The sequence below is a fragment of the Staurois parvus genome, unplaced genomic scaffold (genome assembly GCF_062004578.1).
Source record: "Staurois parvus isolate SC_StPar_1 unplaced genomic scaffold, SC_StPar_1.0 ptg001846l, whole genome shotgun sequence".
Lineage (NCBI taxonomy): Eukaryota > Metazoa > Chordata > Amphibia > Anura > Ranidae > Staurois > Staurois parvus.
In genome coordinates this window covers 78,182-97,304 of record NW_028319642.1, presented here as the reverse complement: position 1 = coordinate 97,304, position 19,123 = coordinate 78,182, and the positions used below count along the sequence as shown (strand labels likewise).

General features: G+C 42.4%; 1 protein-coding gene across 1 annotated transcript in view; it reads right to left on the bottom strand.

Annotated features, from left to right (window-relative positions):
- Positions 1 to 19,123, bottom strand: part of LOC149434043 (CD2-associated protein-like) — a gene marked incomplete at its 5' end in the record, with an annotated part of 117,726 nt that overhangs the window by 41,462 nt on the left and 57,141 nt on the right. The window contains 2 exons of the mRNA XM_089664175.1: positions 2,863 to 3,065; positions 12,469 to 12,589. Of these exons, the coding sequence (XP_089520301.1) occupies positions 2,863 to 3,065; positions 12,469 to 12,589 (324 nt within the window). The remainder of the gene's footprint in view (positions 1 to 2,862; positions 3,066 to 12,468; positions 12,590 to 19,123) is intronic.

Here is a 19,123-nt window from a genome sequence, read left to right as displayed (position 1 = left end):
GCCAACCATTCAAGTCTATGGTGCCGCTCCGCAAACAAGCATTAATACCATTTAAACTTCATTATAGGCGAATGTGATGCGGTTTTAAGGCTTGGCAAACGCCTATCAAGCGCTTCAAAATCACGCATAGAGCATTTGGGAGCGTTAAAAATGCTTCACGAACGCCTGTCTAATGCTTGTCAAACGCTATAGGGGCGTTTGGCAAGAGTTAGAAATAAGTGTGAACGACCCCTTAGGAAGGCAACCTTACAGGTGAGATCTCCCAAACAGATATCTTTAATTAACAGAAAGGGGGGGGGGGGGGGGGGGGTCTATGAAGTATAGGGAGTATCAAGCTCAACTCCCGGAAGAAATGCATTGATCTAGGACTGTGAAGAAAGAGGTTTCTGGAAATAAAATGTATAAGCCAGAGATCTGTCCCTTGAGGGTACTCAGGGCCAGACGTTGGTCAAGTCCATACTGAACATAGATAGGAGGTCAAGATCTGAACAAAAGTATTCCCAGTTGATGTCTATTCTTGCACCAGGCAAAGTAGGCCTTCCATGTATAAAGGTAGATCTTGCGGGAGTTGGATTTTCTTGCTCTCAGCATGGTGGGAATGAATGAATCAGATATGTCCCCTATCCTTTAGAGTCAGGGTTTCAACAGCCATGTTGCTAAAGCCACAGAAAGAGAAGCAGGGTGGAATAGGGGGTCTTGCCCCAGTAAATCAAGTCTGTTTAGAAGAGCCAAGGCTTATCTCCCAGGAGTTTGAGCCTGTCTGTGTACCACATCTTTCTGGGCCAATTTGTGTGATGAGAATCACCAGAACTTTTCCACCTCCCTCGAGGGAGAGTCTTTACTGGAGGAGAGGCGTAGCTCCGTATGAATGGCATCTACTGCACAGGTGAAAGGATCCTTTGTTCTACTTAAAAGTCTGTGTAGCTTGAGGTTGAATCTGGAGGCCAGGATGTCTATATCAGTATTCTCTATCAGTGACAGGGATTCTGGAGGATCTTGGGGTACAGAGTCTACTGCCCTGGCTCTATGCATTGATGGTTTGGGAAGTGTTCCTGACAATTGTCCACCCTTGGGATGTGAATAGCAATAGAAGCCAGATACAACCTGGGGAAGAAAGGAAGAATGGTATTGGACAACCTTAACTTTGTCAAATCCGAGGAACAATTCTATAAAAGAGAGCCATTTAAGCCTAATACACGATCAGAAAATCATACGAAAAATACCGCTTTTGAAGTGACTGTACGCACACTGATCGCTCGTACACAAATTTTGTCTGAAATTGTTCGAAGAGACTAACAGAAAAATCTCTATAGCAGAAATATTGCTATAGGGCGGCACGGGTTCGCAAAATTCATGTATAATTCACACGTGGTTTTGCAGTTCTGGGTAGGGGGCGTGCACGCCCTACCCACACCAGTCGCAGCCTCGGCTGTCAATCACCGGATCCCGGCCGGTGATTCCCCACCGGCACCCAGTGATCTCTGACGGGGGAGAGACCTGTATGTAAACAATACAGATCTCTCCCCTGTCAGCTCCTGCACACTGCTTTGTATGGCTTTGCATAGCAGCTTCCACTTCCGCTGCGATTGAAAGCGTTAGTTGTCCTCCCCCATAGTCTTCTTGGACATGTGACAGATCCCAGAAGACTACGAGATCATTCACAAAGCGCAACATGAACATGCACAGTGGGTACACGGCTGTGAAGCCGCAAGCTGTCATAGCCGGGCGCCCACACTGAAGATGTCGGTGCCGGGAACACAGGGCGGCCGGTAAGAGGGGATACCGGGGGGTTTGGGGAAGGGCCACCGTGGGATCGAGGGATAGGCAAGTGTCTTTTTTTTTTTTTTTCTTTTTAGCATCAGCGGCCACAGTTTTTGTAGCTGCTTTTTTATTTTCACTGGAACTCCACTTTAAGGCCAAAATCTGATCAAGATCAGAGTGTAGGAAGGCCAAAATGAGAGGCACAGAGTAATCGCTGGGATTAAAGTGTCTGTTCACACCAGGCAAAGTAGGATTTACAGATATGATTTTCCTAGAAGCGGCTTTTCTTGCATATAGGAATGGTAGGAATGACTCAGAGACCCCTCTGTCTTTTAAGACTAGGGATTCAACAGCCATGTGGATAAAGACAGAAAATGAAGCAGAAAGGGATAGCAGGCCTTGAGATAGCAATTCTTGCCTGTTGGGAAGTGGCCAGGGGTCATCTGCTAGAAGTCTTAGTATATCTGTGTATCAGGTTCTTCTGGGCCAGTTTGGTGCAATTAGAATCACCGTCTTATTCTCTTGATTTAGGTTATTGAGCGGATATCGCATAGATCATACTAAAGGGAAGGAGTAGATTAAAGCAGAGCTACACCCAAAAGGGGAGGTTCCACTTTAAGGACTGCTCCCCCACTCCCCATTAAGGATTGGCAACATTGGAGAGGAGAGGAAAAGGGGGGGGGGGGGGGGGGGGCGGGTACCTGAACTTGACAGGTTAACTGGTTAAAGCTTGTAGGAGTTTTCATTTCGCTCTCACTGCCCTATGAGATTGCATAACCCCTGACTCTCTTTCTGGGCAGTGCTGATTGGCCCCATGCTAATCACATGCACCCTCTCAAGAAAAAGAAAAAAAAAACACTCTAGATATACACACCAAACTGAGCATGTGCAGAGTATCCCCGAGACTGTGTTCTATCAAGAGATTAAGTGGGGAACGTGGAATGGGAGAATCAGAGAAGTCAGGATCAAACATCATTTTTACACAATGCAGAGGATTAACCCTCCACAGTGAGTAGAACAAGCTATAAAGACTGATTTTACCATTGTGGGTTAAGAACACTTTAAAGAACAGAAGCTGAGCTGACTACATACTGCTTTTACCTTCTCAGGCTTCTTGATTTCAGAATCTGCGACTGGTATTCTTGGCTTCAGCTTCACAGACCCTTCTTTGAAAATATCTCCGAAACCAACTCCCATGATTTTCTTTGGCTGAGCCACAGTAGGGGTAGACGCTTCTAAGCTATTAGCTGGCGATAACGCAGGGGAAGATGGTGAAGCACCAGTAGGGGCTGTGGTAGGCTCTGCTGTAAAACAGACAACAAAAATATTTTTAAACCTTTGTTAACCAAAAGCTTAAAGTAAATGTAAACCATACCTCTTTCTTTCATTATGCACATCACTAAACACTAAACACATAATAGGGAAGCATTACCTGTTAAAATCTTGGTTGGGGGGGGGGGGGGGGGGAATAAAATAAAAAGCAAATATCTTTTTTGGCTATTAGGCTGTCATGTGACCACTATTCAGTTGCTGTGCTCCACGAGGACAATGTGATTAACTGAACCAAGCCCCAGAGAGCTGTATGCAATAGTGACACACTATCAGCTTATGCCGTGAATGGATGACATCACGGCTCCTTGCAGGAGCTACCGCTAAACATTAGCCGATGACCGATTCCATGGGCTTGCCTCCCTTGGATGTGGCCAACGTCATACTGGACAGGGAGGCTGGTCACGGAGGGCATACAGTGAATGCATATGGGCAACAATGCTGACAGAGATAAAGCTGCATAACTCAGGGAAAGGATGAAACTGGCAGTATGACCTTGTATTTTATTTGCAATGACATGCAGTACAGAAAAGAAAAAGGTTTAGCATGCAAGTGATCTATTTTTATTTTTCAGTTTGGGTTTACAGACAGTACATGTATAACTGACCAGGTGGCAGGAGCATACTGACACCATGGCATCCCCATCATTCCGTCACACTGTCTTTTTGGAATCTTGGCACATTTTACTATAGTGTGAGAAGGTTTGGGATAATCACAAAATTTTATGGATTCCATTTTCTACCAAACAAGCAAAGGATGAAGCAGCTCAGACATAAGGTCTGGTTCACATCTATGCATCTTTTAGTGCGTTTTACAGAAACGCACTACAGTCCATTTGAAGGAGAAGTTTAACTTTTCACAAAAAAATAATAAATGCAAATTTTTTTTGCAGGTAAAGAAAAATGTGCATTTATTATTTTTTTGTTGCAGGAGCCTGTAAAGCATTGCACCAGCGTTCAGCAGAGTGCTGGTGCCAAACATGTCTCCTGCAGACCTGTCAGTATATCAGCTTGCCCATAAGGGATGTATGCTGTGACTTTGAAAAGCTTCCTGCACTACTTTGAGGCAACTTTACATTCCCTGGCACTCAAATTGCAGCAAAGTAGAGCAGGAACCTTTCCAAAGTTGCTGCGCTTTTGAATAGATTCCTGAACTACTCAGACAACTTTACATTCTCTGGCACTCAGGTCGTATCCAAGTATTGCAGGAACATTTCCAAAGTCGCTACACTTGTGTAATCAAGATTTACCAGCCTAGGCTGCAGCTTTTAACTACTATACAGAGGTGCCAACTACATCCCACACCTACAGTATTACTAGAAACTGAGGGACAAGAGGTTTCATTTAATTAAATGGAGAAAACTTCAATTGTTCACGGATAACAGTACTCAATGAGTGTTCTTTTATCGGAACCTCTGAGTTTTTGTAAATGCCTCTAGATTTACTATAGTGCTGTACAAATACAGAGATTACAATATACACAGAGAAGCCCATTTATAAAGATTAGTTCATATGACCACAGAACTTATTAAAAGTAGAAAGAGCCAAAATCACCCCTTACAAAGTGTAAATTGACCTTTGCAAGATGAAAGCAAAAAAAACAAAACTGATGAATCAGAAATGCAGATTTGTTTTATCTCTATGCCTGACTTCCAATATATTGGAAAATTATTTAAACTTAACTATGGATAAAACCGACAAGTGCCGTGGAAATGAAATCCATACAAGCTGGAAAGTCTCTGTGCAATGACAAGCGCCTTCAACAGTTTTAGGGGCTAATTTCCCCCTTCCCTCCAAAGACAGCCCTAAAAGCCCATTAAATTTTAATTGCCACTTAAAGCCCAAAACCAGGTCAACCAAAATCTATCCTTGCATTTAGACTCCTGCACTGCAAGGGTTAAATGCTTGTCAAGTATAAAGCCACATGAATAATAAAGTACAAGGCTCCATGCACACCAGCGTTTATTATAAGCTACAAAAATGCTAGAAAAAAAACTGAATGAAAACTGCTGATATTGTTGTTGTACAGGCTTGTATTGCATTTAGCTTTTTTTTCTGCCAGGAAAAAATTCTCCCAAAAACTCTACAAAAACGAATTGTTTTTTCTGCTCCTTAACGCTGAAGCTTGAAAAATGCTACCAGCCTAAAATGGTGTACGTGGACACATAGGATTACATTATGTAGCTTCTAGAAGCAGAAAAAAAAAAAAGCTGATAAAAAAAACGTTAGTGTGCATGGAGCATAACACCTTATTGTTGACTTTAACAGGGTCCCTCCACCGGTGTAACCAGTACAACAAAGCCTCACCGCTAAAGATATCCATAGACGATCAATCAGCTACTGCATAACCAGCCTGTCAGATGTTACATGCAATGCGGCTATTACAGCTGCTAGCAGTAATCACTGTGTTCTCCTGGCTGGGATGGCTCCCCCCCCCCCCCCCCAAGAGAAAACAATGGTTCTGCAGGAGGGATTCCCCTATCAACACTGACTGTGCTAATGGGGGAATCTAGCAATTTTCTCATGGTTGCAGGAAAGAGAAATTGCTCTATGGAGAGCCTACGGCGGTGCCAGTTACGGTTGCACTCCTGTCTTCTCCATGTACAGTGTTATTTATTATTTGCATTCTTGTCACACTTAAATGATTCACATCAAACAAAATTGATTACACAAAGATAACCCGAGTAAATACAAAATGCAGTTTTGAAACAATTATTTCAGTTAAGGGAAAAAAGCCGTCCAAACCTACCTGGCCCTATGTGAAAAAAGTAATTGCCACCTAAACCTAACAACTGGTTGTGCCAACCTTGGCGGCAACAACTGCAATCAAGAGTTTGCGATAATTGGCAAGGAGTCTTTCACTTTGTTGTGGAATTTTGGCCCACTCTTCCCAGAATTGTTTTAATTCGGCTACGGCTACATTGAGGGGTTTTCGAGCATGAATGGCCTGTTTAAGGTCATGCCACAGCATCTCAATTGGATTGTAGTCCAGACTTTGACTAGGCCACCACGAAACCTTAATTTGTTTTTTTTTTGTTTTGTTTTTGAGCCATTCAGAGGTGGACTTGCTGGTGTGTTTCGGATCATTGTCCTGCTGCATAACCCAAATGAGCTTGAGGTCATGAACTGATAGACGGACATTCTTCAGGATCTTCTAGTAGTCGTCCAGGTCTTGAAGCTGCAAAGCAGCCCCAGGCCATCACATTATCACCATGTTTGACTGGTTTTTTTTATGAAACGCTCTGTTAATTTTATGTAAATCTTCCAAAAAGTTAAACTTTTCTCTCAACAATACACAGAATATTTGCCCAAACATCTTAGGGATAATTAAGATGTTTTTGACGAGCCTTTGTGTTCTTGTTGGTCTGCAGCGGCTTTCTCCTTGGAACTGTCCTATGGAGGCCATTTTTGCCCATTCTCTTTCTTATTGTGGACTCATGAACAGTGACCTTAACTGAGGCAAGTGAGGACTGCAATTCTTTAGATGTTTTTCTGGATTCTTTTATGACCTCGAGTCGTCACTCTTGGAGTAATTTTGGTACGTCAGACACTCCAGGGAAGGTTCACCACTATTCCAAGTTATCCCTATTTGTGGATAATGGCTCTCACCGTGGTTCACTGGAGTCCGAAAGCCTTAGATGGCTTTGTAACCCTTTCCAGACTGTTACTTTGTTCCTCATTGTTTCACTTTGTTCATAAATTTCTATAGATCACAACATGATGTGCTGCGCATGCTTCACAGTGTCAGACAGCTTCTTTTTAAGTGATAATCTTGATTCAACAGGTCTGTCAGTAATCAGGCCTGGTTGTCAAACAAAATTTAACTCTGCTTTGTAAAAAATGTGGTTATTCACAGTACATTCTTGATTTTGCAAAAATAATTAAATCATTTAAAAACTGCATTTTGTATTTATCATGGTTAGCTTTGTGTACTATACAAATGCATTTGATCATCTTAATCATTTAGATGTGACAAATATGCAAAAAAAAAAAAAAATCAGGAAGGATGCAATTACTTTTTCACAGAACTGTATAGTGCAAGGGTAATAGCCCTGCATTGCATGATAACGCCAAGGGACTGCCCACAGTCCAAAGCTTTGGAGAGAAAAGGAGAAGGGGACATAGGGTTGGGGTAATACTGCCTGTACCCCCCTTGAGTTACTGAGCATTTACCCTTGCACATGGCCCCCTACTGCAAGAGCAGTCCTTCTCTGATTCCTGGAGTTGGGCTTTAAGCATTATTTGGGCTGTGTTTTTTTTACCATGAACTTTGAGTAAGGTTTTTTTTTTTTTTTTTTTCTCCCACACTGCACTGTGGAACGTGGGTGCATTTGAAGTGCAATTTTGATAGCTTGGGAGAGGGGTTTTTACTTCTGCAAATGTTTTTTGCAGTATGCCGACTGGATAAAGCCTCCAACCCAGTGACACCTGGAGTGGTTTCTTTAAGCCGAGTTTTCATTTTCTCCACTCCAGATACATTTTTCAACTATACAGATTGATAATCCATATATAAATATTTGAGTGTTCAGAGAGGTTGGTGAGTGATACTCACTCCATAGCAAATTCTCCATAGAAAAATGCCCTGTGGCAATGGAAAACAGGCCCTTTTGTTTTCGTTGCCACCAAGACAGAAGTTGAAGGAAATAGCTCCATCAGGAAGTCAGAAAGATATAAAGCATCTAATATTTCCCTACACTTCAAAGATGACAAAAACATTTTAGTTAGAGCTCCACTTCAACACATGCGTTTCTGCAGAAATGGGAATGGGCTGCTAGTCTTGGGCTGCTTTCACACTGATGTGTTTGTAAATGGCCAAAAATACAGGAAAAAGGTTTCCCCAGAAGTCTAGGTTCACACCTGTTCAGGTGGTTGCCACTGTGTCACCTGCACCTTTTCCCTCAGTCGCAACCACATGCACAGTAAAACAAAGGAGCTGCAGACAGGTGCCATTAACCCTAATGGCATGCTGCCTACATTGGAAACCACACTGTACATGTGGTTCCTGTGCAGGCTGCGATTCCAAAAGAAGTACAAAGACTTTTACCCTGTGTTTCACTAGGCACAGCAGCCCATTCAAATAAATGGGCTGCCGCACCCACGCAAACTGCAACCCACACGGCTGCATAGATGCGATCCAAAACCAAATCTTATGGGACTTGTCACATCACTGCGCCGCGGGTGCATCTTTGGGGTGCTTGTCAAAACCACACTAAAAATGCAGCTTCCCATTGAAATGAATAGAAAACGCAATAGGTCATGTGTTCATGTTTCACAGGTGCATACTGGGAATCAAGAAACCAAAAAAACCACAACAAACACATACCTAAATGCATATGCATTTTTGATGCGTTTTTTTCAATAGGGCAGGCTGAAAGCAGCCTTAATTCAAGTAAAGGATCTGTTTATTCAACAGCAGGCTGCTAATAAGTATTACACCAGAATTCTGCTGTTCCAGAAAGGATATCAGTATATAATATTTACATAAATTAATCAGCAAGACTCCAGATGGCAAGCTCACACTGTGTGCCCTCTCTAGTTACGTTTGTGTGTAATTAACATTTCCAGCACTGTATGCTCAGCAGGCTCATGATTTACATACGATCATAAAACACCATGGGCTGGGCACAGGAAATAATCTGGCTTTATGATCTTCTTTTTACTTGCGACACTTCATAGAAGTCAGTGGCCCTGAACTGCCTCAACACTACAGTCCCTGGGGAAAACCAGGACATACAGTGGGGAAAATAATTATTTGATCCCCTGCAGATTTTATCAGCTTGCCTACTTACAAAGAAATTAAGGGTCTATAATTTTGATCCCCTACCAACCAACAATAATTCTGGCTGCCACAGACTGGCTATGTGCTCATGCTGTACACAGATCAGTCCTGTCAATTTAAGAAGGTGCTCCTAACGACAACTCGTTATGTGTACAAAACACCTGTCCACAGAAACTCTTTCTTCCATTCAATTTTCACCACTATGGGTAAATGACCAAAGAGCTGTCAAAGTATGGCAATGACAAGAGTTCAGACCTGCATAAGGCTGGAATGGGCTACAAGACCATCAGCAAGAAGCTTGGTGAGAAGGAGGGAACTGTTGGAGCGATTATTTGCAAATGGAAGAAATACAAAATAACCATCAATCGCCCTTGGTCTGGAGCTCCATGCAAGATTTCGCCTCATGGGGTAAGGATTATCAAGAGAAAAGTGAGGGATCACCCCAGAAGTACACAGGAGGTGCTTGTGAATGCTCTCAAGGCAGTTGGGATCAGTCACCAAAAGACCAATGGTAACACAATATGCCGCTATAGATTGAAATCCTGCAGCTCTTGCAAGGTCCCCCTCCTCAAGAAGGCACATGTACAGGCCCATCTGAAGTTTGCCAATGAACATCTAAATGATTCAGAGAAGGATTGGGTGAAAGTGCTGTGGTCAGATGAGACCATAATTTAGCTCTTTGGCATTAACTTGACTTGCTGTGTTTGGAGGAAGAAAAATGCTGACTAAGTTCCTAAGAACACCATCCCTACAGCCAAGCATGGAGGTGGAAACATTATGCTTTGGGGCGGTTTCTCTGCTCAAGGTACTTTATGCACCTTTGCCACACTTAGGGGCCAATGGATGGGACCATGTATTGTAGAGTCTTCGATAAGAACCTTCTTCCCTCAGCAAGAACACTGGGTCGTGGATGGGTCTTCCAGCATGACAATGACCCAAGACATACCACCAAGGCAACAACGGAGTGGCTCAAGAAGAAGCACATGAAGGTCATGGAGTGACCAAACCAGTCTCCAGACCTTAACCCTATAGAAAAGATATGGCAAGCTCCAAGTTGCGAAGTAACAGCCAAAAAATCTTAAAGATTTAGAGAAGATCTGTAAAGAATAGTGGAACAAAATCCAACCTGAGATGTGTGCAAACCTGGTGATCAACTACAAGAAACATCTTACCTCTGTGGTAACAAGGGATTCTCCACCAAGTCCCAAGTCATGTTTTGCATGGGGATCAAATACTTATTTTACTCACTGAACTGCAACTCAATTTATAACAGTTTTATTGTGTTTTTTTCCTGGATTTGTGGTTGATATTCTGTCTCTATCATTTAAAATATACCTATAATAAAAATTATAGACCCTTCATTTCTTTGTAGGTGGACAGACGTACAAAATCTGCAGGGGATCAAATAATTATTTTCCCCACTGTACATACAGATCAAGTCCTGGAACTGGGGTAGGAATGTTGTAAATAGGTCTCTGTAGGTTAGCCAATTTAGACCTCTGCACCTTTATGGTTGGCTAGTAAAGATTTTTTTAGTTATTGTGGCAAAACATGCTCATAAAAAAGAGCCCATTCTCTAGTAGTTAAGGCCACAAAAACAAATCCTATCAAGGAATCGCCTCCTGACCAATCGATTCATTGAACAGATAGCAGAGAAATCTGTACTATACTGGTATAGGACTATTTAGTGCTGCAGATGTTTATCAATTTAAAAAACCTATGATAGGTTTGTCCACCCTTTAGTAAAACTAAAAGGGAAAAAACTATTTATTGTTTTGTTTTAGTTTTGGATGGATTGGAGAGGGATGAGAACAGCCATCAAGTTTTATTGCTGTCTTCCCGTTAAATAGAGTCACCCTCTCTACTTTCAATGAGAACAGTGAACAGAAGACAAATAAACGTAAATGAAAATATAACATTTTGGTTTGTCACAAGAACAGAAATATAGGGCAAATCTTCTAATAGGGAAGCCCCCGATCTTCACCCAGGATTCCCTCACTTCGGAGGGATTTCCTTTTGCTTCCTGTTTTGGCTATGGGACAGGAAGTGAAGGGAAATCTTCCCACTGGGAACACAGATGGCAAAAAAAAAAAAAAAAAAAAACCTGACAAGGGTTATTACCCTCCCTTCCCCTATCTAAAGTGGAACATTAAAGTGTTTAGTTTTACTTTAAAGAAACTCTAAAAGGGATTACTTATACTGCAAATCTGAACAGAAAAAAAAAGAACACTCTGGCAGTGTGGGGTGGGGGAAAATGTTCATTTTTTCATAGGAATTGAAAAAAAGTTGTACTACTTATCTTCCTACTGACTGCTATGCTTCCCTAAGGACTAGCCTTGCATGAGTACAACATCACAAATGTCAGGAGCTCTACAAGCAGGCTGGGGAAGCAAACTGTTCAGGTGCATTTGAGTCTGTAGTATATTTATGAAGACAACAACATTTTGTGATTTTATTTGAAATAGGCAGGATTCAAACGAATTCCGATGGCATGCAGGGCAGTTTACCATAGGCCAATTAGGTTACACAAAACATCATTTTGATGACTGCCACTGTAGATGTGTGTCATAATTGCAAAATGGATTTGCATTGCAAGACTGTGTACACGCTCCAGAGAAACATAAAAACTTTCTTCTTTTGAATTCCTTCAACAGTTATACAGATCAGTTCATTTAGTTTTAAGCCAGTCACACATGGATTGAAATTTGACTTCTTAAGTAGGGCAACATCTACTGAATGACTTGTGCACAATCAGCCCATTTATCCCCCCCCCCCCCCCAACAATTAGTGTTGCTGGCTAAATCTACTTAGAGCCTAGAATTTATTACAATCCTGTCAGTTCAGTCAGTCATTTACCAGATGGTAAGGTAAGACCACTGTTAAAAAAACAAACAAAACACGATAAAAAACAAAAACAAAACTAAGTAGCTTGCAAACCATTTCACTTTAACACAATGGTTGTGTCCGGTCTTTTGACAAAAGCAGACCATATTGGCCTGAAGTGTCTAATTTTGACATGGTACAGTTCCCAAGGAACAATAGAAAGTGAATGAGTGATCTAACAATTCATAATGGACTAGACTGTTGTATGCTCTTCTCTCTGAAGGTTTCGCTAGGCAAATATTTGTCCAGGCCACAGAGACTAACAAAACACATATAAAGACCAAGTATTGTTTATTTCCGCCTGTGCCAGCAGAATGTACCCTTTCATCACCAGCCTGCACTGTTTATATCATAGCCTGGAGTAATTTGATATCATTAGAAGCACTGCCACAGACCTTCACTATATGGAATAATAACTCAAGCAGAGGTGACTGATACATGGTCCATTGAAGGCGTAGTGAATGTCCGTCCCATTTGAGCCCACTTTCCTTACTTTCAGTAAACATAAACCCTTCATATATTCCTTCTAGAGACCTGCAATCACTTTAGAGGCTCTAAAAGAGGTAGTCAATTCAGCCACACAGCCCAACCGCAGTGTGGGAAGACCAGATCATGTGCATTGCTTTTTCAGAACTCTTACAGGTAAAACGTTCCATTTAGCTGCAAATCTGTCCATTAGTAAGTCAGCCTTGTGATTCCCATCAGAGTAACCGATACCTGTGTCTTCAGAACTCTCCTGGCTCTCTGCGTCATCTGACAGCTCCAGCTCTTTCACAAAGTTTGAAGGAAACAGGCCAGATCGGCCACTGCAGGTCCCACTCCACCATCCTTCTTCTACCTTAAAAGCAGAAAAAACCATTAGCAGACATATACTTAAACTGTCACATTATCTTTTTTCTACGCAGGGCAAAGCAAGAGGTATACTTTAATATGACCCCCTTCCCCAGCAGCACATATATTTACTACTCCCCGCCACTGTTCTGTTCACCTGCCTGGAGCTAGGAAAAGGCACTGTGTAAGCTCTAAGTCACTATTTGGAGTTTACTCCAGGCCTAGGCATGCCCACCTCCATCTGACTGCACTAGGTCAGTCACCAGATACTTACACATTGCTCCTGTATCATGTATTTTCATTGCTGCTGGTGGCAGAGAAAAAAATGGGACTATAAAGATGCTACCTTAGGAATAACCCAACACATACATATACATACTGCTAAAAGCAGGGAGCGAGAATTCCCAGGTGCCAGGTCACCATGGCGACCAGAAACCATGTCTTGGCGCCTGGACCCCTTTCAGCCCTCACTGCTCTGTTGTCCCCCACCCCATGTCCTCGGCTGGCACCTCTCCCCCACCCCACAAAGTGGAACCCAGCATTCCAGGACCCCTGGAGTCTCCCTATACCTTCCCATGCACAGGCGGAACAAAGAGCTGCACAATTCCAGGAAAGCCAGCCCCCTGGAGAAAGCCAGTCCCCTACAGTCCCACTGGCCCCCAGCAGTCTTGCTGCCCTCCCCTCCTCCTGTGACACTGCCCCCCCAATCCCACTGCCTTCCTTCTGTCCTGCTGCCCCCCCTGCTGGGTCCTAATTTTTTTAGCTGGCTCCTACATTCAAAGCAAATTTGTCAAGCCCTGGCTAAAAGGCTATATTTATTCATATAAAATCCTCAAAAAATTAGTGTAGAGATCAAATCCAAATAGTAATAGAATATATGGTTGTAATCAAACTTTACTGCAACAATAAAGTTTACTGCACGCCTCCCATGACCAGGCCCTAGATACTGAACATAATCAATATAACTGCATATACATGGACATATATGTATGTCACAGAAATTACATTCAAAATGAGTTTACATAGCAGCAGAAAGTCACGTGGACATGGTCACAACTCGCTTTGCTTCATCAGGAGAGGTTAGAATACAACCAAGAGAGTTAGATGTGGTCTACATAGGGGAAGGAGCCCGCATATACTATATTGCCAAAAGTATTATGACACCCCTCTAAATCATTGGATTCAGGTGTTCCAATCGCCTCCATGACTACAGGTGTACAAAATCAAGCACCTAGGCATGCAGACTGCTTCTACAAACATTTGTGAAAGAATGGGTCGCTCTCAGGGGCTCAGTGATTTCAAGCGTGGTACCGTGATAGGTTGCCACCTGTGTAATAAGTTCTTTCCATGAAATTTCTTTGCTATTAAATATTCAACAGTCAACTGTTAGTGGTATTATAACAAAGTGGAAGCTACTGGGAACAACAGCAAAATGGTAGGCCACGTAAAATGACAGAGCAGGGTACGTACATGCTGAAGTGCGCAGAAGTCACCAACTGTCTGCAGAGTCCATAGCTAAAGAATTCCAAACTTCATGTGGCCTTTAGATTAGCACAACAACGTGTATAGAACTTCATGGAATGGGTTTCTATGGCTAAGCAGCTGCATCCAAGCCTTACATCACCAAGTGCAATGCAAAGAGTCAGATGCAGTAGTGTAAAGCACGCCGCCACTGGACTCTAGAGCATGGAGACGTGTTCTCTGGAGTGATGAATCACGCTTCTCTGCCTGGCAATCCGATGGACGTCTGGGTTTGGTGGTTGAAAGAATGGTACATGCTGATTGCATTGTGCCAAGTGTAAAGTTTGATGGAGGGGGATTATGGTGTGGGGTTGTTTTTCAGGGGTTGGGCTTGGCCCCCTAGGTCCAGTGAAGGGAACTCTTAAGGTGTCAGACATTTTGGACAATTTCATGCTCCCAACTTTGTGGGAACAGTTTGGGGATGGCCCCTTCCTGTTCTAACATGACTGCACACCAGTGCACAAAGCAAGGTCTATAAAGACATGGATGAGTGAGTTTGGGGTGGAGGAACTTGACTGGCCTGCATGGAGTCCTGACCTCAACCCGATAGAACCACCTTTAGGATGAATTAGAGCGGAGATTGCCAGCCAGGCCTTCTCATCCAACATCAGTGCCTGACCTCACAAATGCCCTTCTGGAAGAATGGTCAAACATTCCCATAGACACGCCTAAACCTTGTGGACAGCCTTCCCAGAAGAGCTGAAGCTGTTCAGTCTAAACTGCAAAATCTAGGGGTGATATTTGATGCTAACTTAACTGTTGATCCACATGTATAAAATGTTGTCAGAACATCTTTTTTTCCCCCTTGAGAAACATTGCTTGGCTGTGTCATACGCTATCATACACTGTAGCTGAAAAGCTAATCCATAAAATGTGTTTTCCTGACTTGACTACTGCAATGCTCTACTCGCTGGTGTACCTAAATCCACTATTAATTGACTACAATATGTGCAAGATTCTGCAGCAAGAATCCTCACTAGGTCTGGTACAAGTGACCTTATTACTCCTAACATGGAGTCCTTGCACTGGCTACTGACAGGTTTCGCATAGACTTTAAGATCATCTTGTTCACTAGAAGGCTCTTCATAGCTTGGCACACCATTATTTGTCTGAACTTTTATCAACTTACACTCTAGCCACCCCCCGCAACCTCCGCTCCTGAAATTCTGGTATTCTGTGTCCCTCCTCTACACACCTACACTCAAATGGGAGACAGCGCCTTCTCCTGCTATACTCCAAAACCCTGGAATCACTTCCAAGGAACATCAGAGAATCATCTTCTCTTAACTCATTCAAATCAAATCTAAATATTTTTTTCTTTATAGAACTTTCACTCAATGGCCCTTTTTTCCCTTTATATTATCCTGTGTATTTCTTGTTTTTTTCTTTGTAAAGCACTTTGAAACGCTACCTTTAAAGGCACTATATAAAAGTTTAATATTTTTATATCAGTATCTTCCATTCATGGCTCCAAAGATATAAGAGTATTGTGCCTAACCTTATCTTGAAAAATGTACCTTTTGTCTGAAATTCCTCCTTTAAAATTGTGTACTTCCTGGTATGTGAGGGTGCCTAGGCACTCCTGTGTTTGCAGCAAAACCCTGCCTCTACTAAGATGGCTGCCTTCACACAAAGACAGTGCAGAACAAGGTACTGTTAGTCAGTAATGGGGAGAAGATTCTATCCACCTGTCAGAATACACTGATGAGCGGCTGAAGACATCGATCTAGAAAGGTTTTCCAGCATGTCCCTTCAACAGACGTCAATCAAACTATTGACTTCTGTTATGTGGGGATGGCCTTGCATGGATTCAGCTGGTCCCTGCTTAATCTTGTGAATTTATATCAGGGTATGGTCAGTTTACTGCATCCATGTTCTTGCCTGATACGTTAGTAGTTTACAGAAAAAGGTCAACAATGACTATCTGCATAGTGATCTCACGGCAGATGACCTTAACCACGTCAACACTGTTGTATGTATATACACCTGTATATAAATGGCCTACCATTGAAGCAGTTTTACCGGGATCATATTTGAGGCTACAACCATGAAACTGGTATTTTTAGGGCCAGCGAGTCTCTTTTTTTGTAAAAGTAATCCAAGCGGCAATGCAGCAGCTAGATTACTTTTACAGGTGGAGGAAGGGGGCCCCACCTCCATCCCGCCACTAACTTTACTGGGCTCTCCCATCCAATCAGGGAGCCCAGTAAAGATACAACCGGTGGCATTGACTCCCCTGGTCACAGTGGGTGGAACTGATGTGGTTTCTCCCACTGTGTGATGCCAGAACCGGCAAGGATGATTTTGCCACTTCCAGTTTCCGTTTGTTTGATAGCAACTAAAGTACTACAACAGTGATTGCCCCACACATGAGGTACCACCACGAACGTCAGAGTGAGAGCAATAAATCTAAGGCCAGATCTCCCATGTAACTCTAAACTTGTAACCTGTAAAGGCTTTAAAAGTGTTGCAATTTTAACGCATTACACATCTGGTATTTGCTCAGCATAACATATTTTATATTTTACCAAAAATTGGTATTATATTTTGTTTGTGCTCACTAAACTTTATTAAAGAGAATTTCTTCCAAAAAAGTTGCATCTGAAAAACCGCTGCCCAAATACCGCGTGACAAATTGCAACACCTGTCATTTTATTCCCTAGGGTCTCTGCTTAAGAAAGATATGTTTGGAGGCTCCAAGTAATTTTCTTGCAAAAAAAAAAAGAAATTTGGATTTTTACATTTAGGAGTGAAATGTCAGATTTGGCCCAACAGGCAAGTGCTTAAAATGGTTCTAAAGCCTGATTTTTTTTTTGTTATCGTAATGCATTCAGGTGAAAAACCTTCTGCATGTTGCTCCCACCAAGCCACTCATACTTCGATGAGCCCGATCTTGATCCAGAAATGTGCACGAAAGCAGAGACTCTTTGCTCTCTCTCTCCCCTCATTGGCTCAGAGGCAGCAGTGGGGGCCAATACCCGAACGGTAGATGCATCTGGTTGGATGCGTTCTGCCAACACACCTGGCTCAGTAGATTTTTCAAAGTTTATCAAAAGGGGTGGTGCAGAAGTTTGTTGAGCTGTGTACACCCAGCGTTAATGGCCGGTTAGATCAATAAAATAGTTTTTATCTAAAAGCATTGATGAGTTGAAGTGAAAAATGCAATTAAAACTTTACAAAAAAATAAAAATCTAATTGTAGCATTGATCAGATATTTTAAAACAATCAAATCTAGGAGGAAATAGTGTTTGCTCCTAGACTGGGCCAAGTCTCCTGATGATCAGACTATTAGGCAGCAAAGGACAGAATGGAGAAAGATTCTGGAACATCTACAACTCACATTGACTATTGCGCAAGAGGTGCAAACATGACACAGCCAAAAGTTAGGTCAGCTCAAGTCAATGCAGACAGCCCCAATCAGCACATGTTCCACATTAGAAGCAGAGCCTTTTGGCATGAGTATACAAAGACAAAACAACTAAAAATAAAACATCTGCAGGAAGCGAATAGCCGATACAGATACCGGTCTGAACATGGTGGCAAACCCACATCAGCACTGCACTACTCAATGGCACCCCGACTGGCAGGAAACAGTACTGCAATGTTTCTAACTGCTCGTTCCACTGAATACTAAATGTAAAACTAAAACAAAATCAGATTATTAGGGCTCATGTACACTGCAGCTGATAGACTCACGTTTAAGAGCTGTGCAGCGTTTTTTCCAGCAGCCCCTGAACTCTCCCTATTGTGTTCCTGTGTCCATGTACACATCGTTGTTTACAGGCATTTGAATTTACAGCCTTTTTTGAACGCAAAAAACTTGCGTTCAGCAATCGATTTTATCAACGTTTCAAACGAAAAATGCAGCTAAACGTGGCAAATCACGTTTATAAGCGTTTGCGTCTGAAAAAGTTTTTTGTAACTCTTCCAGTTCCCAATGCTGTCCAGAGCCTTTTTTCATCATGAAAAATGCATGCAAAGCGTTTTCAATGTACTCAGATGGACAAAACACTGAACACAAGATATTCCCACCAAGCTTGTCACGCATTGTAATGACCAATTCACACCTCAGACCTCTCCCACCCTTGGAAACAAAAGATATGTTAATGACCATTCACACCTCAAATTCCTCATGAAGACCCCCTGCCAGGTGACCTTTATGACTCACTCCAGCAGATACCTTCCCACCCTTGGAAACAAAAGAAATGTTAATGAGCGACTCACACCTAATTATCTCAACATATACTGCTGTCTCTGCTTCTACTCTCGGTTTTCTCTGAAACGGTTAATTTACCACTTTTCATTGCATTTTGGGCATTTGGGAGGTTCTCCTGTGCTTATCTTAAAAAACGCTTCTAAATGCAAACGCACATAAACGCAAACGCGCATAAACGCGGTATGCAAATGTGGCTAAACAGACTTTTTTAACCTGCGTTTTCCAGCAGTCAGTTTCCATCGTTCAGAAGTGTCCCGTGTACATGGGGCCTTAGAAGGCTGAAAAATTCCTAGAACCCAGGTGGTCAATGAGAGTCTAAATTCTGAATGACAGCACATCCTGTCACACTTACTCAGCTACAGTAACCAAGAACTAAAGAGCATTAAAACAGTTTTCCGGGTCCCCAGAGCCAGCCGGCTTCCCAATGCACATGCGCAAGCCATGCTGCGTTTTGTGAATGGTCTTCCGGTGACAACCAATCACACGTATAGCTCAATTTCCTCCATTTGCTAACAGTTTTCATGTAATTAAAGCACATACAAACCCTAATTCGATAACCATAAGCTTTCTAAAGCTCATCATATAAAGCAACTGCTATATTTTCCTTTTATAAAACACTTCTCATTTTTGCATCTCAATTCTGCTGATCTCCCTCAGCTTCTTTGCAGCCACTTCCTGTATAAATGCACTACAGAATTCCAAGGAAGGGTTCTACTGCTCATGATAACCAGAAGAGCATACAACAGGGTCACAAAAGACGACAGAAATTGGGGGACAGATAAGGTCAGTGCTTTTACTCTAAGA